This window comes from Barbatula barbatula, assembly GCF_947034865.1.
Source record: "Barbatula barbatula genome assembly, chromosome: 6".
Lineage (NCBI taxonomy): Eukaryota > Metazoa > Chordata > Actinopteri > Cypriniformes > Nemacheilidae > Barbatula > Barbatula barbatula.
In genome coordinates this window covers 19,716,125-19,740,092 of record NC_136765.1, presented here as the reverse complement: position 1 = coordinate 19,740,092, position 23,968 = coordinate 19,716,125, and the positions used below count along the sequence as shown (strand labels likewise).

At 37.5% G+C, this 23,968-nt stretch overlaps 2 protein-coding genes across 5 annotated transcripts; both read left to right on the top strand.

Moving 5' to 3' along the window:
* Window positions 1–2,345: 2,345 nt before the first annotated feature.
* entpd6 (ectonucleoside triphosphate diphosphohydrolase 6) lies at window positions 2,346–12,183 on the top strand. Of its 4 annotated transcripts, none has more exons than XM_079457901.1 (14): window positions 2,346–2,544; window positions 2,826–3,151; window positions 3,685–3,761; window positions 3,839–3,982; window positions 5,273–5,348; window positions 6,496–6,531; window positions 6,849–6,937; window positions 7,598–7,677; window positions 8,539–8,603; window positions 9,749–9,850; window positions 9,967–10,107; window positions 11,140–11,196; window positions 11,382–11,497; window positions 11,637–12,183. In XM_079457901.1, exons 2-14 carry the CDS (start codon window positions 2,899–2,901, stop codon window positions 11,727–11,729), a joined length of 1,329 nt encoding a protein of 442 aa, XP_079314027.1. In that variant the 5' UTR covers window positions 2,346–2,544; window positions 2,826–2,898; the 3' UTR covers window positions 11,730–12,183. The 4 variants fall into 4 exon arrangements, with proteins under 4 accessions (XP_079314027.1, XP_079314028.1, XP_079314026.1 ...); XM_079457902.1 differs by having other exon boundaries at window positions 2,351–2,625; window positions 11,140–11,184; window positions 11,637–12,144; XM_079457900.1 differs by having other exon boundaries at window positions 2,381–2,625; window positions 11,637–12,144.
* Window positions 12,184–13,886: 1,703 nt separating this feature from the next.
* pygb (phosphorylase, glycogen; brain) lies at window positions 13,887–23,908 on the top strand. Its single transcript, XM_079458023.1, has 20 exons — window positions 13,887–14,242; window positions 15,755–15,856; window positions 16,174–16,252; window positions 16,347–16,450; window positions 16,867–16,998; window positions 17,072–17,183; window positions 18,207–18,289; window positions 19,299–19,442; window positions 19,528–19,620; window positions 20,056–20,202; window positions 20,297–20,460; window positions 20,842–20,956; window positions 21,070–21,171; window positions 21,311–21,458; window positions 21,552–21,610; window positions 21,846–21,987; window positions 22,080–22,287; window positions 22,422–22,556; window positions 22,688–22,754; window positions 22,858–23,908. Exons 1-20 carry the CDS (start codon window positions 14,000–14,002, stop codon window positions 23,008–23,010), a joined length of 2,532 nt encoding a protein of 843 aa, XP_079314149.1. The 5' UTR covers window positions 13,887–13,999; the 3' UTR covers window positions 23,011–23,908.
* The last annotated feature ends 60 nt before the right edge of the window (window positions 23,909–23,968 follow it).

Sequence of the window (23,968 nt, the reverse complement as noted above, 5' to 3'; positions counted from 1 at the left end):
ATTTCATGATTTAAATGTTTTACCATAAAGTCACCCTTTAACTTTTTACTGGGTTTTGCAAATAACAAATAAAAAGTAAATTACTTGTCAACTTTGACAACACAATATGTAATCATTTAAAAAGTACAGTCTTTTTTCCATTTTCTGAAAAACACTAATATCCAAATGCAAATTTTGAATTATTGGGAAATTCTGCAATGCCTATGAAAATGTAAGAAAATGACCAACTGTACATATACATAAAGTACATACATGTTAAAGCCACCTCTGATGATTAAATGTGTGGAGAAAAGATACAGGTGGGCATGACAGAAGGGCTGTTTTCCGTGTTCAGATATGTGATGTTACTGTTTGGTTGTAATTGCTTGAGTCATTTGCCGGTGCTCATTCTTTTACATACACAGCAACAATAAATCAGGCAGTTTTCTTAAGAGCCTCAGATGAGAGTATTCTAAAAGACAAAAAACATGACCTAATCCCATTGGATTATTTACGCTGCCTTCTCCACGATTAATCTACAGAAATGAAATTAAAATGTGTGTTCAATGGGATTTTCAGGGAAATTGCTAGAATGTTGCTTGAAAAAACGCTCTGATAATAAGGAACAATAACTAATTCTGCTAGATCTAATGTTATTTAGCCCCCACCCTGACACACACACACACTACATCCCCAAAGGCTTTAGAAACTTGTATATTTAGATAAACCAATAAGTGCAGGATTATACTATTGTTTCATTCTGAGAAGATTTTAGATGGTTAATCTGTATCTGTTTGTCAATCTCTGTGTCTTTTTTCTCTTTATTGAGACCTCTGTCCTATATGCAAACTGCCACCCATCCCTCTATTGGTGAGAATAAAAAGACAAAGATCAGGTCATGTACGCAGGGTTTGGGGGGGATGCACTGTGCTCTCTGCTGCAACTGTTTAGGTATACGTCTGTAATGAGTGCTTTAAGATATAATGGGGGAAGTCATGTATGCATCTCCTCTTCGGGGGGTGGCAGTCAGAATGCAACAGTTTGGAGGGACGGCCACCATCCCTTCCCCCTTAAAGCATTCCGCCCACATTGATTTTTGATAAGTGAGTCTTAAATTAGAGGTCCGTTGCCCCACACTGGCGACTGGATCTTGTGTCCTAGATAGATTCACTCACACAAGCCCACACACAAATAATATGAGAACATATGGTCCTTTCAAGCCAACCAATATGTTCGGAGACACACTCAATGGAAAGCGTCAAATGAATATTATCAAAACCAACCCCCGGCAACCCCCTCATTATGGGTCAGTCATTGGCATGTTGCATGAGAAAGTGTAGAGGAGCCCCACAGATTGGCCCATATAGCAGTCTGATGATGGTTAATTAAGGTAATGAATGGAGATGCCACAGGTCATGAAACTGCCACAGCCTGGTAAACTTTAACAAAACTCACAGGGCTGGTGGAGAGACCAGCTGGTGGCATATTGAAAACAGCACAATGAAAGTGTAATTGGCTCTTTGAGTCTCAGGAGGGCAAGAAATAAATTGTGATAACGGGCATAAACAAGAATGGCAATTGGGAAAGATAAATAAAAAATTACACTTTTTCAGAACACATGAAAGGTTGAAAACAGAGGTAAAATAATTATAAGTTTAAATAATATTGAACAGATCGACAATATCTCTAAATGTTACTTTGATAAGGTTCTTGTTGCTCAGTTGCAGCACAAATTGGTTGAAGTATAAACACTGATAATTAAATATATAACATGAATGTACTGCAAGTGGCTTTTTTTACATGTAGGCAAGATGGACTTTTAATGTTGTGCATCAAATGGAATGTGTAAAAATGTAAATATATATATACAATATTTATTGTTCAAAGTCACAGGACTAAAATGTTGCAAACTAACTGCGGAAAAATAAATAAATGTACTGACATGCCTCAAAGGATGTTTTCAATGTGCAATAAAATGTAATTTTAGAATAATTTCAAAGTGGTTTGGCAAAGAACCCACTTCTTTTAATGCATGTGGTATTTTCCTTAAGAAATGTTTAATTTTGTCTGTTCCAAATGATAATTTTGCTGTCTTCTAAACTACAATTATGACTAAAAAGTAATTATGTCTTTCTTATTAGTTGAATAAAATTAGTCTTCATATACATCTTCATATCTTTTTTTTCCAAGAACCGAAAGCAAGTTTTACAATAGGCTATTTCGTTATTTACAATAGTAATGAATGTGATTTTAGCATAAATTAGATTTAAGTTCGTTTTAAATGTATAATATAATATTTTGAGGGGGCAGTAGTAAACCTAAAGAAAATGTGAACGTTTAAACAAAAAGGTTTTGGGTGTGTGTTTGCGACGTATGACGCGATTGTTCTCGCCACGTCATCACCATGCCGGATGTTAGTGACGTCATCACCATGCGACAGGGACAGTTGTTACTTTCTCGTAGAAAATATCCGCGTCGCTTCAAACTTTGATGCTGGATTTTCTCACATTCGTAAAACACGACTTTCAACCGAAGGAAGACTATGATATTAGCAAATACAATTAGGTATAACGACCTTAAATATGAAATATTAAACAGATAATCTGAAATAAGATGTCTAATGTCTAACATGAACATTTGAGCAAGGTATGTTTGTAGTTAGAAATATCTTACAAGCTTAAAGTATTAAAATAAATGTTTTACTTCTACCGAAGAATGTATTTCATTTAATAGCAACGTTTCTTTGGGACTGGGAGGGAGATAAAGAATTTGTGTTGTTTACACCAGATTATTATACGCCCTCAAAGCCTTAGCAAATATATTATTGTTGTTCTTTATTTTTATAGGTAGTGGAGAGAACTAAAAAAAGCCTTCTGCATTTGGAATTTGATTCCACACAATGTACCATTGACTGCCATTATGAGGATCCCAAAGCTAGCTTTTATCTTTATGTTTGTGGTGTGCCTGGTTGTCTACCTCACCTACGTCAAACGTCATTACGATGGCACAAAATCATCAGTGTCTGACCAGCGGCCCCAGTATAGCCATGATCCCCGTACACATTTAACCTCAGCTCGGGTGGTCAGTGAAAATGTCCAGTATGGAATTATGTTTGATGCTGGAAGCACTGGTACCAGAATTCACATCTTCAAATTCCAGATGGAGCCAAATGGTAGGTAACCTTTTTGTTACACAGATCAACCTGATTCATTGCTTCAGATTCCGAATGTTTTTTCTTCTGTAAATGTACTCGGGTAACTTTAAATGTGTATGCACACCAGACCAGCACGCTTTAATAAAATCAAGCGAGTGTTATCCGCTCATATTAGTTTGCTATCTAGCACAGCGCTGTGTATCTGATGGCTTAGTTATTGCATCAGTTAAAGGGATACTTCACCCGAAAATTCTGTCATCATTTACCCACCTTCGAGTTCTTCCAAATCTGTATACATTTCTGTGTTCTGATGAACACATGGAAAGATATTTGGAAGTATCCTTATAACCAGATAGTTTTGCCCCCCCATTGACTACCATAGTTGGAAAAATACAATGGTTGTCAAAAGTGCCCCAGAACTGTTTGCTTTTGTGTTGCACATTTTTTTAATCATCACCTTTCAATGTTTAAATTATTTTACAATCGTGTCCATTTCCATTTAAACTACTTTACTTTTAAATAGGATTGCATTTGTCTTTTTGTACCAACAGAAGCTCCTAAATTAGCTCAGGAGACATTTAGAGCATTAAAACCTGGACTGTCTGCATATGCCGATGATCCAGAGAAGGTAACCAGTCAAAATGTCAAAGTGAACTGTACTCCTAATGTGTGTTCAGACTACAAATTTGTGATATTCTTTTTCAGAGTAAAGAGGGGCTGTTGGAACTGTTGAAGGTAGCCAAAGACACAGTGCCTGAAATACTGTGGAGTTCCACCCCTTTGATGCTCAGAGCGACGGCCGGGCTCAGACTGCTGCCTGGTGAGAAGGCCAACATCCTATTGGACAAGGTCAGAGCCAAGATTCAGTGTGCTTTCATTTAAAAAAGATCGTTGGGTGTAGAGTGTATGGCTTAATATATGAACAATGGCATTGACTTTATAATTGTGAAATACAAAAACAGTGCAACTGTCACAGTATTCATAAAAATCTTAAAAAAAAATGTTTACTTGGAGAGCAAAACTTTTGTGCATCAAAATCTGTGATGTCAAATGGTTGCAACCTAAACCTGTTCTCTTTCGCAACAGCGAAGCGCACACGTTTTCCATATATAACAGTAAAATATTACACGTAAAACATAAGATCAGATTTATAAACACACAGGGACAGTAGGTGGCAGTATGTCCTGCCACAAAAGAAGAACGCGTTCAGTATCAGTAAGCGTCTGTTCAAGGTAAGCGTGCATTAAATTATAGCTTAAAACTACTGCATTTAAGACATTTAAGCCTATTTAAGACATCAGCATCCACCATAATCCTATACTTTATACATTATGAGAATATACTTATAAACACAATAATAAGATGCTTGCGGTTTGGTTATTTATTCTATATTAGAGCACACATGAATATTAGCCACCGTCAGCTAAGGAGAGAAGACAATAACGTTAGGCTACTGATATTAATAAATCAACATCAAAAAGTCAAAATCTGGATAAAATGCATTGTCTCATGGCTATTTAATTAATTTGAACTGATTTTGGTTATTAATATGCAAGTTTGGATTGTTTCTGACAAACAATATTAAAGTGTATGAAAATACCCCAAATAGAGTCTTAATTTTCATTCTTTCTTATTTTAGCATTATTTATATATATATATATATATATATATTATCCTACAGAACCATATATTTACTGAAGAACTTTTTAGTGTATCAGTGAGTTAGGCTGCCTAGCTGTGCGTGCAACCATTTAACGTCACAGAAAAAGAACATGGCGGCCTCCTTAGGTTATTACATTCAGTTATTGTTTCTAAAGACAGATGCTAGTAGTGTAAGGCTATTACAACGCATTAAGCCATACATCTCTCTATACACTGGATTCCCTTTAATAAATGGCCTAGGCTTCACTTGTTTTGCATATATTTTTATTCACAGCAAGGAATTTTATAACTGAGTTATGACTGTACCCTGTGTGACAATGGATAAAAGTATCTGCTAAATGATTACTTGTGCAGTTATAAGCAAACAGTATTCATGTAACTACTCAACTTAGATTAGAGCGTGTTGCTGTGAATGTAGCAGGAGATCAATTGTGTAATAAAGAGGTTTGGTTTAATATGTCATCCTCTCCACTGCAGGTGAGGGAGGTCTTTAGCGAATCTTTGTTCCTCTATAGCCCAGACAGCGTGTCAATAATGGACGGTACAGATGAAGGTACTGTATCCATTCGTTTTTTGCCTTACATATTTGTTCATACATTTAAATAGATTGCCCGTACTATTAATGCAAGCATTATGCAATAGATCATTTGTGAGGAAAAAAATTTTGGTAGTAATATGTCTCTAGTGTCATTGTAAATGTTTTTTATGGATCACATACCAGTCAAGTCTTTCTCTTTTAGACTGAATGACACGATGTCTTTTTTTCCTCTATATTACCTGACTGTTATGTTCATGAATTTTGCTTTGCTTGACCCACTAGTTTAATTTATCCATGCAGATATCGATACCCAGGAATGTAAAACCAGGCGATTCAGATCTTTCTCTAAGATCTTTAGCTCTTTAAAAGCATCTCTCTGGTTACATGCTTGATATAGTTGCAATTGAAATCTTGTGTAATAGCTTCAGCTGTATATATATTAACAGTACATTATGCGTATAGGGCCTTAATCCCAACCTTTTAAAGTAGTTTACACAAACCATAATGAGCTCGGGGCATAATGTCCCATGTGCAATAGATTACTGGCCATACATTTGCTAGACAGAAAATTCCTTTAAAAGATAAAAAAAACAACATGGGAAAACTGTGCGTTTAGAGAAAAGCCTATTTTTGGATGGTTGGTAAATATTGCTTTTGTTGTTTATACACAGATCGCTTAATGGATAGAAGTTTGTGAAATCTTGTTGTAAAAGTAATGCTTTAATGCATAAACGGATCATGTCGTTTCATTATCAGTGAGTCTCAACTCTTGAGCTTACCCAACCAGATTATTCTATCACAGCAAATCATGCAGTCTTATTGTTAATGCTTTGCCTTAAGTGATCGAGTCAGGAGGACGACTGTGATGGAGTTTATAAAGACTAAACGAGTTTGCTTATTTCTGAGCGCTAAAGCTCTTTGTTAAGAAGCAAGCATAATTCAAAACAAAAAGGCGATTATAAGTTTTACAGTAGCTAAATGATGCAGTGATGCATTTGCAGGGTCTCTTTGAGCATGTTAATGGTAAATGCATGTAATGCATTTAGCTACCAGAGACTTTCGTATACTTTAAAACTGAAATGTGTAGTGTCGAGTGAATTCTTGCTTCGTCTGCCATTGGAGTTTATGTTCTTTTAATGTACACGTTTTTGCATTTACACAGGCATGTCTGCTTGGATTACCATCAACTTTTTAATAGGTGAGTAATATTTTTTTACGCCCATTACTTCATGCCATAAATCCACACCTATTGAAACCAACATCACCAGCACGTATTATCTTTTAGTTTAAATAAATGCAACGTCTCATAAGTCCCATTGCTCCCTGTTAGAGATTCTGTCCCCAGGATGACCAGGCTTAACTGTGGTACCCAACCAGAAGAAATACATTTGGACAGGACTCATATGATTACATGATAACCTGTTGTTGGATTTGAGCTTTGAACAGTTGCCCACCTACCGGTCCCATATATGCTCTATGACCATACCTTTCTTTCTCTCTCCCTCTCTTGCACAGGTGGTCTTCATGGTTCCGACACTCCGACAGTAGGCATGCTGGATTTAGGTGGGGGCTCAACCCAGATCACCTTTGCTCTACAGGATGAAGTGAGTCAGATACAGTATATACATACAAACACATAATGTATTGCTGTAAACCCCCCCCCCCCACCCCCTAAATGAAGCAGTACCTCTTTTAACAAACTACCGTGATGACCTCTCCTCTTATGCATTAATCCGCAAATGTCCCTTTAATCCGATAGGCCTCGTAAATGAAGGTTGTTGCACATTCTTACTGAACTAGGTCAGATCATGTAGAGGAGGGATTGAAGACCAATTTGTTATGTTGTGACATGGTTTCTGTCGTGCAGAATGCAACTTGTAGTTTCTAATAAACAGATTTACATTAAGTAGCTTGATATGTAGAACAGAAACATTTATTAATAGGGTTGGAACAGTAATACAAATTATATTTGTCAGTCTATGGGATTCTCACAAAAAGATAGTTCAACCAAAAATACAAATTCTGTCATCAAGCATTCTCCTTCATGTCAATTAAAACCTGTATGATTATTCTGTGGAATACGGAAGAAGATATTTTGAGAAATGTCTCTGTGGTTTTATGTCCATACAATGGAGGCTAATGTTGTTTGGTTACCAACATTCTTTGGTGGTTGTTCTTCTTTTCTACAGAAGAATGAATGTCATACAGGGTACACTAAGTAAATTATTTATTTTTGGGTGAACTGTCGTTTGTTCTCCCCACAGAAGACCATTCAGACCTCACCCATTGATTATGTGACATCATTTCAAATGTTCAACCTCAGCCACGCCCTCTACTCGCACAGGTAAGGCATCAGGAATTTGATAGTACATTATCCTTCTAAAATTGTCATCCTCCTCCGCAGCCCAGAGATGGAATCAAGAGAAACTATGCCACTAGGGCTAAACCTCTGCCCGAGGTTTGACACTACCACCCGCTGGTTCCTCGAGCCAGAGCTTTCTAGGATATGAAGCTGTGAGTTTAGTGATTAGTGTGGACCGCTGCAGTCCTTAAATACAGCATAAGGGTTTATGTGGCAGTGAGTGTTCTGATTACAGCAAAACCACACAAGCCTCCAATTACAATCTCATCGCGAGACTCGTCTCCAGATTACTAGAATTACTTGTTATTCATGGTCGGAGATTTGACACGGCAAACATTTCAAATGAGGAACATCAAAGCGAACATCTGAAATGAGTGACATTTAAAAATCACTGTTGAATTTGTTTGTATCCACTACTGTTCTAAGGTTTAGGGTCATTTAGTCATTTTTGATTCGCGTTTTTCACAGATTTCAGTAATCTCATCGAAACTAGGGAATCATCCATATGCAACATTGGGAATTATGTGACTAAAACAGTCCAAAATAAAGTATATAATAAACAAATAAATATAACTTGATGTTTTAGCATATTGCCTAGAATTGACAGATTCCGTCCAGATCATCAAAATAAAAAAATAACGACTTAACTTGTTAAATTTGTAAGTAAATAAACGAATATTTTGGCATAATATTTTGCCTACCGAAAAAATCTATCATATGCCTTCACATCAAAATATTTTTACGATTATGAGAAACATTTTAGTAAAGTGACCCTTAACATTTTAACTGTAGTGTATCTTTTGCTGAAAATAATCGTCATCTTCCCTTTCTCTCTCCCTGTAGTTACCTTGGCCTGGGGTTGATGTCAGCCAGACTTGCAGTGTTGGGAGGGATTGAAGCACAGCCTTGTATGTGGTCTACAATCTCTCATCTTTGGCTTTTAAAGACCTCATTCACTCAATAAATAAGCCATTATCTAATCTCTTAATAACGCGCTGAAGATTAATTCCTTGGTGGCCAGCTGTTGCACTGATTTAGCTGCGGTTCCAGAGAGATCTGTCGTCAGGAAAACCGCCTTTATACGCAGTTTACTACTGAGATTTACAGTCGGTACAATAGAAATCTAATCAGATTTCATTGTTTGTAGTGTTTCCAATGTACCAGAGTATACTACTTCTCTCTGAGTAGGTTTTTATGATTATTATTATTATGAACAAGCAGAGGTGGGTGGTAACGCGCTACATTTACTTTGTTACATTTACTTTAGTAACATTTTGGAAAATATATACTTTTGAAGTAAAAAAGTAAATACGCAACCTGTTAGACACAGAGACTTAGGCTAGCAGAAATAAACATGTAAAGAACAGAAGGTAGACAACTTGTCAATGGGCGTGTGTTCTGCAGATCTTTAAGATCATCTAAGGAAATGCTCTGAGTTTAGTTAAATGCATTGTAAACGCAAAACTCCGGAGGTTCACTTTAGTTTGACACGGTCTATTATTCTAAATAAGTAGTTTTTAGGCTACATTGAAATTAGAACTAGATTGAATTTACAGAAATGCTCGTCTCTTCTTAGTTTGTCTATTCTTTAGTGTCTGTGTGTATATTGCAAAGATCTCTGCTTATGATAATAATATTAATTAAAATATTGATTAAAATATCACTAAGATTATGGCGTTAATATTTATTTTATGAATAGTAGGCCTATACAGTATAGTCAGAAACAAAGTAACTAAGTAAGTAGCTACTTGAGGTTTTTTTTTATTGCATACTTTTTAACTTATTCTAAATTAATTTTTTAAATAGTGACTTTTACTTGTACTTGAGTAACAATTCCTCTTTTTAATTTTATTTGAGTAAAAAGTTTGGCTACTCTGTGTATAATTGCACGAACATGCATTTTCTTGTTCGGCCACTAGATGGCGATGCAGACCCTGTCCATTTTTTCCACTGCTGCAGTAACACAATTTCCCCACAAGATGGCAGTAACAATGCCAATTGCAAGCAAAAATACTGTATCACCTTCTAAAAATAATTTCTGTGTTGTCTTCAGTAGAGGGACCTCAAGAGTTGGTGAGTCCATGTCTAGCCCCAGATTACTCTGGACAATGGGAGCATGGTGAAGTAATATACAAACTTAAAGGGCAGAAAGCAGGTGTGTATTACCCAATTCCTCTTCGTATTGGCTCTGTGATTCACTATATCAAATAATATGTAGTAAAACTGTTTTCTTTATATTTGTTGGAATAGCTTATGTGTGTTCTGTTCCAGGAGAGCCCATCTATGAGTCATGCTTGAGAAAAGTGGAAAAGATGATTTACAAAAGAGTGAGAGAAGCAGAGGAAGTTAAAGACGTTGACTTCTACGCATTCTCTTACTACTATGACAGAGCTGTGGATCTCGGCCTTATTGGTATGAATTTGATCTAGGGCCTGTTTCAGAAAGGAGGTTTAGTGAAACTATGAGTATTTTTTCCCCGAAATGAGGGACCCTTTGATCACACAGAGACCATCTCCGTGACTAAAATATCATATTTGCTTTTATAGAGGATCCTATAGTGAAGAGGCTGCATTCATTCATAGAGATGTACTTTGATTTCACCAGAGCAATTTTGGACCTGTGCATTTTTATTAAAACTTTTCTTTACAGAGAATTAGATATAGCAAAACTCATCATCCATCCTAACATGGCCGTGTATTACATCAGAATATATTCTTTCCCTTACATGCCCTCTCAAATGGTAATTTTCTACGAAGGATAAGAAATTACTTAATAAAGTGCATGAATAAATACAGACAAATGCAGAAATGAAGTGATAAATGTATTAAACAATTAATTTGGACATGCAGCCGTTCCTACCCAAAACTGCTCCGCGCAGGGTTTTAATCGCTGATCAGTCTGAGATTGACACCCTAACAAGTGTCCTATATACCATAATATCTCAATGAGCAATGAGCAATGATGATGACTGATATTTGTATATTATTTCTCATGTTTCATTAATTTATTAATTCATTTAATGATTAATGTGTTTGTTTATTGGTACATTTATCTATGAATTCATTTAAACTTAAGTCAATTTTAAGCACAAATGTGCCTCGCTCTCAAGTGCTTTCTGCCGCCATTTTGCTTTTTTGGTGCCATTGCCATGGTGAACCGTAATATCAGAGCTCCATTGATCATGGCTTGTCGTAATTGTGGCGCAAGCGCTTAACTCAAGGTAAGCCTACCCAGAATTGATAGAACTAACTCAAATCAGCAGTTCTGAAACAAAAAACTCAAAAGTGTCTAATTTCCAAGTAAACCATCTCTGAGTTCAAGGTATAACTTACTGTTGTTTGAACCTCCTTATTGAAACGGCCCTTAGTATTTGTTATGATTGTTATTTACTTTCTGTTTTACACTGAACTGTTTGCTCTCTCTCTTTCTCTCACACACACTCAGATGAAAACACAGGAGGGACAGTAAAAGTAAAGGATTACATTGAAGGTGCGAAAAAAGGTGAGCCTGTTTGATAATATGTTGTTGTGTTTTTATGTGATCAAATATTCGAGTAAATATGACACGTTTAAAGTTGGGATTTGAAATGGTGTATTTGTCATTTTTATATTCATACTATAAAAAATAAATCTTGATATAGATCAACTAAAAATGAACATGGTGTTATTCTTGTGTGTATTCTGCAGTGTGCAATAATATGTCCGCCGGAGAAATAAAAGAGAATCCGTTCTTGTGTTTGGATCTCACCTATGTCTCGGTTCTCCTCCAGGAGCTCGGCTTTTCTCCTGATAAAGAGCTAAAGGTAGGTTTATGCTTCCTGAACTGTAAGTGACTTTTGGACACAGATTATAACACACAGCAAGTGGGGGATCTCTAATGCTCAAGATAACATGCCACTTATAGTTTTATGTCCTGGGTAACACTCTTCTTTTACATTTAAGCTTGCAAGAAAGATAAATGATGTGGAGACCAGCTGGGCTCTCGGTGCCACTTTTCATTGCATCGAATCGATCCGTAAGCAAAGAACGTGCTAAAAGCAGACACTCCTGACATTTGTACTACTCCAATAAACCCTGTAAAGCACTGACTGTTTTTTTATGCTCTGGGAAAATCTCATCATTGATTGTATTTGACTTGTCTTTATCCAGAATGTGAGTTTTATACATACCTCTTCATGAATGTTTTAGTTTTCTTACTCTGGTGTTAAGCTATATGAAGGTAAAATGTATGTACAGTATTGATTGCATATCAGGTTTGGGTTTTCAGTATCATTAATCAGGGTTAACTGCATAAAATGGTTATAAAAACACTTGATTGTTTTATTTTCATATAATTTCCATTGTTGTTTGTATGTTAGTGTAATATATTATGTCATATGTCAAAAAAATATTGGATAAGTTACTACATCATTTGTTCTCAGAGCAAATAAGATCAAAGAATAAAGAGGACAACAAAACAAGAATATGTTTTTTTGTTCTTATGATGGTTATAAAGGCAGATCAATGTTTTTAAAATAATTTTAAAAAAGCACATTTTTGGGGCCCGACGTGAAGCTAATGCAACAAAACTGAGCGGCAACTGTCAAAGTCGCCCCTTTTCTGTAATGTAAGGGTGCTTAGATTGCTGTAAAACGTATACACATTGCTATAGAAATAGCAATCGTTATTTAAAGTAGACCATTAATAAAATAGAATGTAATGCAAAGCAAGATAGGAAGAAGAGCATTTACAAAGGTCACGAGAATGCCACAAAATATTGACAGAAAAGAATGTGGTCTGCCATGCGTTCATCCCTATCACGTCCTTCAGCCACTGTACACAAACACGCTGCTCTTCTTCTGTCACAACACTGAAGGGTCTACAGGGTTGGTCAAGGTGTTCATCTTGGTGTATAGCAGAACAAATGTTGCAACTACTGATGCCTCGCCGGGGGGCTGCTTTAGAGTTAGTATTAAGTTTTACTTAATTAATATTGCATATAGGAATTTATAGTCTGTTTGATATTTGACCTGTGTTTCTCTCTCCTTTATCTTAAATGTGTGATTCTCAGGGCTAACCACTGTGCGTGTCTCTGTGTGCATATTGTGTGTTGACTGTACGTGGGTGTGTGTTTGTCTGTCTTGTGTGTTTTCACCTTTTTTTTGTTTTTGCTACCTTATATGTTTTGCGATATGTTTCTTGGACAGCTGCTTTCTTAAAGAAACTTGTAAATTAATCAGTATCGAAATGACACAATACTCGATCAAATTCCTTTTCCTTGTCTGTTGACATGATGAAACGTGTAATGTCAGAAGAAGAAAGCAATGGAGCCATGACAGAAGTGTGGCCTATTACAACATTGTGTATTGGTTCACCAAACTACCTTTTATCTTGTAACAGTGGAAAGATAATCGCAATTCCTCAAAGTTCATTTTAGTGTTCGGATAAATACATAGATTTGTAAGCTATAATGCAGGACACTGCTGTCGCTGTTTGACGTTCCATGTCAGTGATCCAGAAAGAATACGTACATGCCGTGAGTCTCCTCCCACTTGGATGTTTTCTATTGGTTGGTTAAAGGCTGGTTCCATATAAGGCTAGTTCCTTAATGTAGAACGCAATCTAATCATGTGAGAAAACGCAAAACTGTTATAAGAGAAATGTACCTGTCATGAGTTGTTTACCAATAAAACCAGCACAAAATGTATTTATGTAGTGTGTTTTGGGCCTTGGATTTGATGTGTATTTAAAATGACTAAACACTTTTAATAATCCAGACGCTATCTCCGGGTTTCTGGTGGGAAATATCCCAAAATCCGATGTTCCAGATAACATCCCATCTATAGAACCCAACACATCAAAAGGTGAGACGCACAAGACCATGGTTTCCATGAAAAACCAATACAATTCCCATTATAGCCACTAGAATGTCTGTCTTATATTGCTTTCCAATTAAGAAGAGAAAATGACAAAATTATCCTCTAAACGCAATACAATACTTCAGCACATTTTTTAAAAAGCAACATTAAAAAATATAATTTCATGTAAAAGGTGTCGCTCAAACACTGCGGTTTTTACAGTCAAATCTACGTAAACAATAATGGAAACCTTAAACTGACAAACGTAGTTGATTGACATTTAACGCAGCCAATAGAAACGCGATTAGGGTGGTACACTGGCCAATAAACGAGCACAACATAAGTCCCGCCCACTATCTGCTCCTTTGACATAGGGGCGTGTCTCGAGAACACACCACCGCACCAAGCTGTGCAGAACAACTCGAGGGTCCAAACTTTCATTCTCTGCGTTTTAACCGCTTTGACAACATGTCCAAACCTCTCACCGACCAGGAGAAGCGCAAGCAGATCAGTGTCCGCGGTATAGCTGGCCTGGGAGATGTTGTCGAAATCAAAAAGAGCTTTAACAGACATCTTCACTTCACTCTGGTTAAAGACCGCAACGTGTCCACTCCACGCGACTATTATTTCGCGCTGGCGCACACCGTCCGGGATCACCTGGTGGGCCGCTGGATCCGCACTCAGCAGTATTACTATGAAAAGGACCCGAAGGTAAGATATCCACTTCCCTGAGCTGGCCAGGAAGTGCTGCAGTTATGGGACATGACACATTGAATGCAATGTAACAAATAATTCATTAAGTGACGGATGAATTGCACGTTTCCTTAAAATGACAATGACATTTGCTGTTTACAGGGCCTGTGTTAGAAGCTTCACTTCACTAAACATATCTATTCCCTGCATGAAAACATAATAAAAGCACAACAGAAACTTCTAAACTATTGAATGGTTATATAAGGGCAATGATGTTGGTTTTAATGGTCTCTTATAATGTGATATATTGGTGGGATGTTATCTGATGGACAACATCCACAAAGTCCTACTGGATTTAGGCACAGGACAGTACACAGGAAATTTGTATTGCTTTTAATGGCAAGCTGATGGTTCACAAAGGCACTTCTAATGGAAACCAATAACATTTGTATTGTTGTAAGGTTGGTCTCAAGCATGCTTTTGAGATGTTTCCCAAGCGACGATGTACAGGCCTGTTTGTTTCCTCTTCCTGTGGTCTCCGACCATCGGTTTGGTCCTATGGTCCAGCAGATGTGTTGGGTCAGCTGTTGGTCTGTTTTTCTTGGAAGAGTGTGGTCATATTAGCTCTCCTTCAATGATGTAGTGTTTTGCAACCGCCTATAATTCAATCAGTTTAATAAGGTTTGTACGAACTATGTTGTATAGTCATCCCAAGTATGGGATAATGGGCCTTATTTAATAAATTGCAATATAAATTGACTCAAAAGTCAATCATGGCTATTAATAAACATGTGACCTGGGATAGCGGAAAAGTGTTTCGATCATGAATCACATTTAAATGTTTTTCATATGTTATTATGTGTTTTTTCAAACATGAAATCTAATAATAGAATAGATAGTTAGTTCAAAAGGTGTTTTCGTGGCATTTTTTGCGACGTCCTCTTGGAAATGTTTACACAAGTTGTTTTTCACTTTTCTACCCCGACTGCTTTCTAGAGATGTGTGATTGCTCTTATAGCCGCACAGTTTTTCCTCTTCTGTCACAATATCACTGAATGGAACCTGATATCTTCATGTGGAAAAACACATGGACCACTGTATTTATAGGAATGTAAACATTCAGTGTTAAGTGTCAGGTTTAGTTTGAAGGATGAGGCTCTTGGATTGACAATAACACATTGAAGTGTCATTAAATGTAGACCTGTAACGTGATTTAACATTGTGTGCTTTTTGTATTGATTCAAGACTTTGATATTAAAGGAATCCTGTCAAATGTACATTGGTGTGAATTTTTAGACCTGCAGGCTACAAACTCCTCCCGGTTTGAAGAGGTGAATGAATGTACTTCTGTTAAGCTAAGCATGAAATAAGTCAGCAATCTACAACAAGAGACATGCCCAGCGTGTTTAACATGTTATTCTATTAGACATCGGCCACTTTTTGCTCTAGTTATGGGTATTAAGAACCAATGATTATCCGCAAGGTTTCTTTTCTGTTCAGTTGTGCTTAAAAATGTTTTTTCTGTTTCAGCGCATTCACTATCTGTCTTTGGAGTTTTATATGGGCAGAACTCTACAGAACACAATGATTAATCTCGGGCTACAGAATGCATGCGATGAGGCCATCTACCAAGTAAAGTGTCATTATTATGTTATATGTACTGTATACCACATTACATACTGCTTAGAGTAGTTTTTGATCTTAAACATCCTGAAACTTTGGCAACACCTGTTGATTTCCTCTGCTCACACACAGAGTACTCATAGGGGATGTAACTTGCAAAACTTTTGATGTGAAACCTTCCTCTTTAATTGTGACCATACGGAAGTTGCTGAAACATTGAACTCTACAATGTTTGCATAAGAGTATTAGTAATTAGATTTAGCAATAACATTTTTGCGGCAACATGATTTCTTTGATGAATTTGACATGATGTTACTGTTCTTCAGCTCGGACTGGATTTGGAAGAGCTGGAGGAAATTGAGGAAGATGCTGGACTGGGAAACGGGGGTCTTGGGCGCCTAGCAGGTATCAAACTTTCCCAACCTGCGTGAGCCATGGCTCTCTTTATCAGAGTCGAAATTGGTGTTTGATGTGTCTGAATGTTCTTGTTCTCTCACAGCTTGTTTCCTGGACTCTATGGCATCTCTGGGTTTGGCAGCGTATGGTTATGGCATTCGTTACGAGTTTGGCATCTTCAATCAGAAGATCAACAGCGGCTGGCAGGTAATCCAAAAATGTGATCATTCACCCACAAAGGCAAATTCTGTCATCAAATGACTCTTGTCATTTCAAACCTTCATGACTTTGTTTCTTCCGCAGAACACAATAGAAGATATTTGAAGAAAGTTGGTAACGGATTAGCACTGGCCCCCATTCACTTCTGTTGAATGGACACAAAGCCAATACAAGTGAATGGGGGCCAGTTGACAACATTATTCAAAATGTCTTATTTTGTGTTCTGCGGAAAAAAGAAAGTCATACAGGTTTGAAATGACAAGAGGTGGAGTAAACAATGGCAGATTTAAAATATTTGGGTGGACTATCACTTTAATGTTTGTTTAGTGTTATGGCATCTTCAATATAATCAAGTTTGGACCAGAACATTTTTGTACAACAAACTATGCAACACTGATGTTCAGGTTGAGGAAGCTGACGATTGGCTTCGCTATGGTAACCCCTGGGAAAAGGCCCGTCCAGAGTATATGCTGCCTGTGCATTTCTATGGCCGAGTGGAGCAAACACATGAAGGACCAAAGTGGGTTGGCACCCAGGTCAGTCAAACATCATCTCGCTCTCCTCTTATTGTTTTTGGTATCTCTTTGTAACCCTTTTTTGTTTTGCCAGGTGGTGCTTGCGATGCCCTATGACACTCCTGTGCCTGGTTATAAAAACAACACCGTAAACACTATGAGATTGTGGTCGGCCAAAGCACCTAATGATTTCAACCTGCAAGAATGTAAGTCCAAACGAACGCATGTATATGTGTTTTTTTTCCCACATATGGCTATATTAATTCATCTGTGTGAACCGACCAGATCTGAGCACAGTAAGTCCGTTTTGTTACCTTAAAGGGAGAATTCACCCAAAAAACAAAACATCTGGAAGAATGCTTGTAACTACCGTTGACAACCGTAGTAGGAAAAATTACAATAGTAGTCAAACGTGCCCCAGACCTGTTTGCTTTCCTACATTCTTCAAAATATCATCTTTGGCGCTCAACAGAACAAAGAACTGTATACAGATTCATAAAAAATTGAGGGTGAGTAAATGAAGACAGGATTTTCATTTAAAGATGAACTGTTCCTTTAAGTGAGACGTTGCATATAAACATGAAGTATTCAAATTTTTTGAGCACGTCATGTATTGTGTGCTTCGCTTCAAATCACTTTTTTCTTTATTTATCTTACATTTACATTTAGTCATTTAGCAGACGCTTTAGCCAAAGCGACTTACAGATGAGGAAACATTGGAAGCAATTATAACAACATGGGCAACAAAATACATAAGTGCATCAAAAACTAGTCCATTAAAGCCTAGCACAGTATACAAAGCTATCTTATTAAATGAATTGGATCCGTGCAGTTCTAGATATTTGTTTAAGGTGCTTCGTAAACAGTGTTGCATCAATGATGATGTAGTTTCGTCCTACATCCAGGCTTGAGTTTAAATAAGAGTGAACTTGTTTCCTGGGAGAATGGTTTCTGTGTAGAATACTAAATATAGTCGTCACCTCCAATGCAATGTAGCAAGAGCACAGAAACAGGAGTGCAGCTGGCATCGGGCCAGTGTAACCCATAGATACGCTGTGTATGAGAGGACCCTGCATGCTTTAAAGGCCTCTGAATTGTATTTCTAAGTTGTGTTGTATTCATTTGTTGTATGACCAAAAGCTAAGGGTATTCTTTAAACCAAAAGATACAGACAAAAACCGTATGACAGTTCATTTTAGAATTGATTTATATTCTTCTTTTTATTGTAGTCAATGTGGGTGACTATATCCAGGCTGTTCTGGACCGAAACCTGGCGGAGAACATTTCAAGAGTGCTCTACCCCAATGACAATGTAAGAGCAAATGTTATAAAGCGCTTTGCGAGATTTGTGCATATCACTTTGAGGGGAATGAAGTGTATTAGAGAAAGAGAGAGAGAATGAACAGAGCAAGAATGTGTGTGTGTGTGTGTGTGTGTGTGTGTGTGTGTGTATTAGTTACTACAATAACACATATTTATAGTATCAGTATGTATATTTAGACAGCAAAGACACTGCTTTCTACTGCAACTATGTTTGAGCTGGCAGGCTGAAGCAGATAAAATATGAGTGAAATATTAAACAGTAGGGAAGTATTAAAGTTCCTCTGTGGTCAAAATCAAGTTTTTAATGGTGTTTATGTGTCTGCGGTGTTTTAAGATAGACGATTTCAAATTCATCATTTTAAACCATTGTGAAGTATTTCCGCCATTAAACTGCAGTTTACCAAAAACTGTTTGAAACTGCCTCTGTTTACGACATCATAACCCTTTAACCAATCATGTTAACAGATTTGAGCCATAGATATGTAAGGATGATGCAAAGACTCTGCACAGAAACGATCGCTGCTTTTCAGCTCTGCTTCTGCAACACAAGCACACGCTCCTCACACGTCAAATGAGGCATCTCGGAGCGCTTTTCCACCATAGCCCTGAATCGTTCCCGTTGCTTAATCGTTCAACTCCATGGCAATCCATGCCAGCCAGAACGTATATGGTTTCGTTTTCATCCACAAGGATTATAACAGACATTGTTTTATGTAAATACAAACGCGTAAATACAAACACATGCGTTGGTTGCACAAGAGACTGAGCTATAATGCCTCTGTGCGTATTCATTAGTACGATTCAGGACGGTTCGACAACCGTGCCGAAAATTCAGAGCCGAGTTTGTAATCGTGTTTTGTCGAACTAGGTATACGTGGAAACATGCCTGTAACCGTTTCAGACTGTGCTTAGTGTCGAACTATCACGCCGAACTGTTCTCTGTACCTATAATCAACGGCCCGAGCTCACGCTACTTTCTGTATGTGTCTGTGTGTCAGTTTTTTGAAGGAAAAGAGCTTCGGTTAAAGCAGGAGTACTTTGTGGTGGCTGCTACACTTCAGGATATTATCAGACGGTTTAAATCATCAAAGTTTGGCTGCAGAGACCCTGTGCGCACCTCTTTTGAGACGTTCCCTGACAAGGTAAAATGATGTTACGGACAGATAACTGATTGCTGTTTAAATGAATGTCTTTAATTATTTAAAATGTTTTTGAAAACTTTTCCAGGTGGCGATCCAATTGAATGACACGCATCCAGCGCTGGCGATTCCTGAGCTCATGAGAATGCTGGTGGACGTAGAACGCCTGGACTGGGATAAGGTGTGAAAAGTGGTTTGACTATCAGACTAAAGATAAAGAACTGACATTTATTAATGATTTAGTCATTGATGATAGTTCGTGTGCCGAGAGAAGCTGATAAGACACTCCTTCGGCTCAAACTGATTCTTTAACTTGTACTTTCACCATTCTTTCGTTGTTTTGTGTTTTTCTGCTTGGTCATGCTGACTTGCATAACAGGCATGGTATTCATAAGGAAAAAAGTATTGTTTACACCGCTATAATTTATTTGTTTATAGAGGTTTCATCATCATGGCCTAAAACCATAAGAGACAAAGCAATTCCTTTCCTACAAATCCAGATGATATGGACATGTTGAATCGTTATTCTCTCATGTCTAACGTTCTTGTCAGAGTATACCCAGAAACATTTGTTACCCAGAAACAAATATGTTTATGCTTTAATGTTTTTGTGTAGGCATGGGAGATCACCACAAAGACATGTGCGTACACAAACCACACAGTGTTACCCGAGGCTCTGGAGCGCTGGCCTGTTTGTATGTTTGGGAAGCTTTTACCACGTCACCTGCAGATCGTCTATGAGATCAACAGGCGACATCTGGATGTAAGGACATCGGCCTGGCCACTATCGTGATGCAGATATCAACAACATGCTAGAAGTGATGTGTCTGTCTGTTAAATCTGATTCTCTGTTGTAGGGAATTTCTGCGCTTTATCCAGGCGATATTGATCGGTTACGCAGGATGTCTCTGATCGAGGAGGGCGATCCAAAGAGAATCAACATGGCACACCTTTGCGTGGTAGGTTCACACGCTGTCAACGGAGTCGCAAGGATTCACTCGGAGATTGTCAAAAACACTGTGTGAGTAAAATATAGCAGTCTTTTGTCAGCCATTAGAAATTAAAACCCAAAAGGATGATCAGAACTTGACCCATTCTTAAAGAGATAGTTCTGTTCTGTCATTTATTCACCTATAGTCAAACCTCATCACTTCTTTCTTCTGTGCATCAAAAAAAGAGTCTTGGTGGTTTTGTGTCCTTACAATGGAAGTCGTTGGGCTCCATTGTTCTTTTATTGGTTACCCACGTTCTTCATAATATCTTCTTTCGTGTTCTGCAGCAGAAAGGTATACAGGTTTGAAGTGACATGAAGATGCTGACTGTACATTATCCTCATTTCCTAACTACACTCTTCAGGTGTATTCTTTGTGAAAAGTAAATATTTGCATTGATCTGATTTAAGGTTTAAGGACTTCTGTGACATGGAACCTGAGAAATTTCAGAACAAGACAAATGGCATCACACCTCGCCGCTGGCTGCTGCTTTGTAACCCCGGCCTGGCTGAGATCATCGCTGAGGTCATAGCCTTCCTTTAAGGCATACAAATACAAACATGTGCATTGTAAACTGTTTTGTTGTCCACTCTTCTCAAGTGTAATGCATTCTTACTGTGCTGTGCTCGTTTTTGCAGAAAATTGGTGAGGATTTTCTGACAGATCTGTTCAAACTGAGAAAGCTGTTGGACTTCGTTGACGATGAAATGTTCATTCGGGATGTGGCCAAAGTTAAACAGGTCTGAATAAGGCTACAATTGTTTAGAAATCCTTCTTTTAACTCATTTCCTTGGTAATTTGATATTATAAATAAAAATGTTAAACAACACATGTCATTGACTGGTCATCTGACTTGTTCTTTTCGTGATTTATATTTAGGAGAATAAGCAGAAGTTTGCTGCGTATCTGGAAAACGAATACAAAGTGAAGATAAACCCTGAGTCCATATTTGACGTTCACGTCAAGAGAATTCATGAGTACAAGAGACAACTGCTCAACTGTCTTCATGTCATCACTTTTTACAACAGTAAGCACATACATATACCGTACAGGTACAGGTTACTTTAATGTTGGAGTTTTCTGAATGATTAACATACATTTTTAATATATCTCTTCATAGGAATCAAGAAGGAACCAAACAAGAAGTTTGTTCCAAGGACCGTAATAATCGGTGGAAAGGTATGTAAATTCAAATTTGTTAATAATCTACAACATAAATGGTGTATAAAACCTGATAAAAGCTTAATTGTTTTAAATCCAAATAAATAAACATTTAGATTTTTTTTATTGGAATTTTTTAGACATGAAAAGTGTCATATTCATAATGTATAGTGGTATCCTATAATAGTTTTTTGAGCACCTACATTTATTCCATCTAAAGTGTTTTTTCCTTAACTTCCACTGCCCCCTTTAGGCAGCACCGGGCTATCACATTGCAAAGATGATCATCAAACTCATCACATCCATTGGGGACGTTGTGAATAATGATCCCATTGTGGGAGACAGACTGAAGGTAATTTTCCTGGAAAACTACAGGGTTTCACTGGCTGAGAAAGGTGAGTTAACACATCACAAACTTCTAACACAGACACAGTGATGTGTTATTTTGGACACCATCTGATTATTCATTATGTGTTTTGCACTTCAGTCATCCCTGCCTCCGACCTCTCTGAGCAGATCTCCACGGCAGGTACAGAAGCTTCCGGTACAGGAAACATGAAGTTTATGCTGAACGGCGCTCTGACCATCGGCACTATGGACGGAGCCAACGTGGAGATGGCAGAAGAAGCAGGAGAGGAAAACCTCTTCATCTTTGGCATGAGGGTGGAGGATGTGGAGGTCATGGACAGGAAGGGGTAGGAGAGAGTTACCTTGATTCTAATAGAACGGATCAGCCATTTAATAAAATCAGAAATATAAGATCAATCTTTTGTAATAATATTTGTGTACTTGGTGATTGTGATGCTGACTGAGTTTGTTTGTCGTCCAGATATAATGCCAGAGAATATTATGAGCGCCTGCCTGAGTTGAAACAAGCGATGGATCAGATTAGCGCTGGATTCTTCAGCCCCAAAGAGCCGGACCTTTTCAAAGATGTGGTCAATATGTTGATGAATCATGATAGGTGAGTATCTATTGCAAGTGTGTACCTGTTTAAATGACCTCCATTTTAAAACCGTTTGCTTTGATAGGTTGCAATAATTAATATTACTAGTTTTTTTTGTGTTTTTAATAGCTGCTGTTTTTCTTTTACAGGTTCAAAGTGTTTGCAGATTACGAGTCTTATATCAGCTCTCAAGAGAAGGTTAATGAACTCTACAGAGTGAGTTAATGAGTAATATTTATGAATTCACAATTGTTGTGATTTAATTGGTGTAAATGACCACCTTTGTCTTTCGCGTGTTAACCTGTCCACCTTTTTTTAGAATCCAAAAGAATGGACCAAAAAAGTTATCAAGAACATTGCCGCTTCTGGAAAGTTCTCCAGTGACCGCACTATCACAGAGTACGCCCGTGAGATCTGGGGGGTGGAGCCGTCTGACGTGAAGATCCCACCTCCCAATGAACCTCGTGACTAAGAAACCTCAGTGGTTTGATGATGTCCGCTGAACGTGCTCGCCTGAACCTCTGTCATTGTGTTGGTGTGCCTTGACTGATGTTACCTGATTGAAAGCTTCAGGTTGTCTCTAACTATGCATAAATACAGGTGGAACCTGCTTGAATTGCATTACTGTAATATAACATGCACTCAAGGAAAAAACATACACTGTAGACATATGTTCCATCACTGTTAGGATACTGTTACTTTCACGTGCTGTAATCCCTTTATTCACATTTGTTTTGTTGGTAGTCTGAGACTAATTCAGGGACATTATTTCTTTACAGGCCTGTCTCAGGTTTTGGTTTAGTCTCTCGTCTTTCAAAACTAAACTTGCTTCTCTTTGTAACGTCTTGCTTCTTGTGCTTTACTCATGCTACCTTTTAAGGTGGGGATTGAGACTCTTTACAACTTTAAGATTTCAAAAACAGAAAGATACAACTAAATAGCTGTTTTTATAGCTAGTAAAAATACACATACGCTGATGTGTGTGAAGTCAGTAGAACTGTGTCTTTCTGCATTAAAATACATATAGTGCGCTGTAACTTGTAATCCGACTGAACCGCCTTAAATGCAAAAAGCATCAACGTTATACTCCATTATGCATGTTGATTCTGTATGTGACACATTTGTTGGCTCACGGTGTTCAGTATCCACATGATGAATATTCTATAAATGTAAGCGTTCACCTACAAGTTAAAAGGTGCCTGTTACACTGTGCAATATTAAAAACGAATAAAAATGTCCTTTTGTAAACATTTCATACACGTGTTGTTAACACTATATTAACAAATAAAAATGCATGAATAACAGTACTTTTGAATATGTACTTTTCATGAATTTCACTTAAGAAATACTGCATGGTCCTGTTTTTCTACAGAAGAAATTGCTGTTAGCAATGCAACGTTCATATCAGTCGTTGCTGGGTGATAAAATAA

Bases quoted from the DNA above. Each gene is read 5' to 3' on its own strand.
- entpd6 (XM_079457901.1), top strand. From the start codon at position 2,899: ATGAGGATCCCAAAGCTAGCTTTTATCTTTATGTTTGTGGTGTGCCTG. The intron at 11,197-11,381 runs GTGAGCCTGTTT...TGTATTCTGCAG, and splicing joins CATTGAAGGTGCGAAAAAAG to TGTGCAATAATATGTCCGCC. The intron at 11,498-11,636 runs GTAGGTTTATGC...TTTACATTTAAG, and splicing joins CTCCTGATAAAGAGCTAAAG to CTTGCAAGAAAGATAAATGA.
- pygb (XM_079458023.1), top strand. From the start codon at position 14,000: ATGTCCAAACCTCTCACCGACCAGGAGAAGCGCAAGCAGATCAGTGTC. The intron at 15,857-16,173 runs GTAAAGTGTCAT...ACTGTTCTTCAG, and splicing joins GCGATGAGGCCATCTACCAA to CTCGGACTGGATTTGGAAGA. The intron at 22,755-22,857 runs GTGAGTTAATGA...ACCTTTTTTTAG, and splicing joins AGGTTAATGAACTCTACAGA to AATCCAAAAGAATGGACCAA.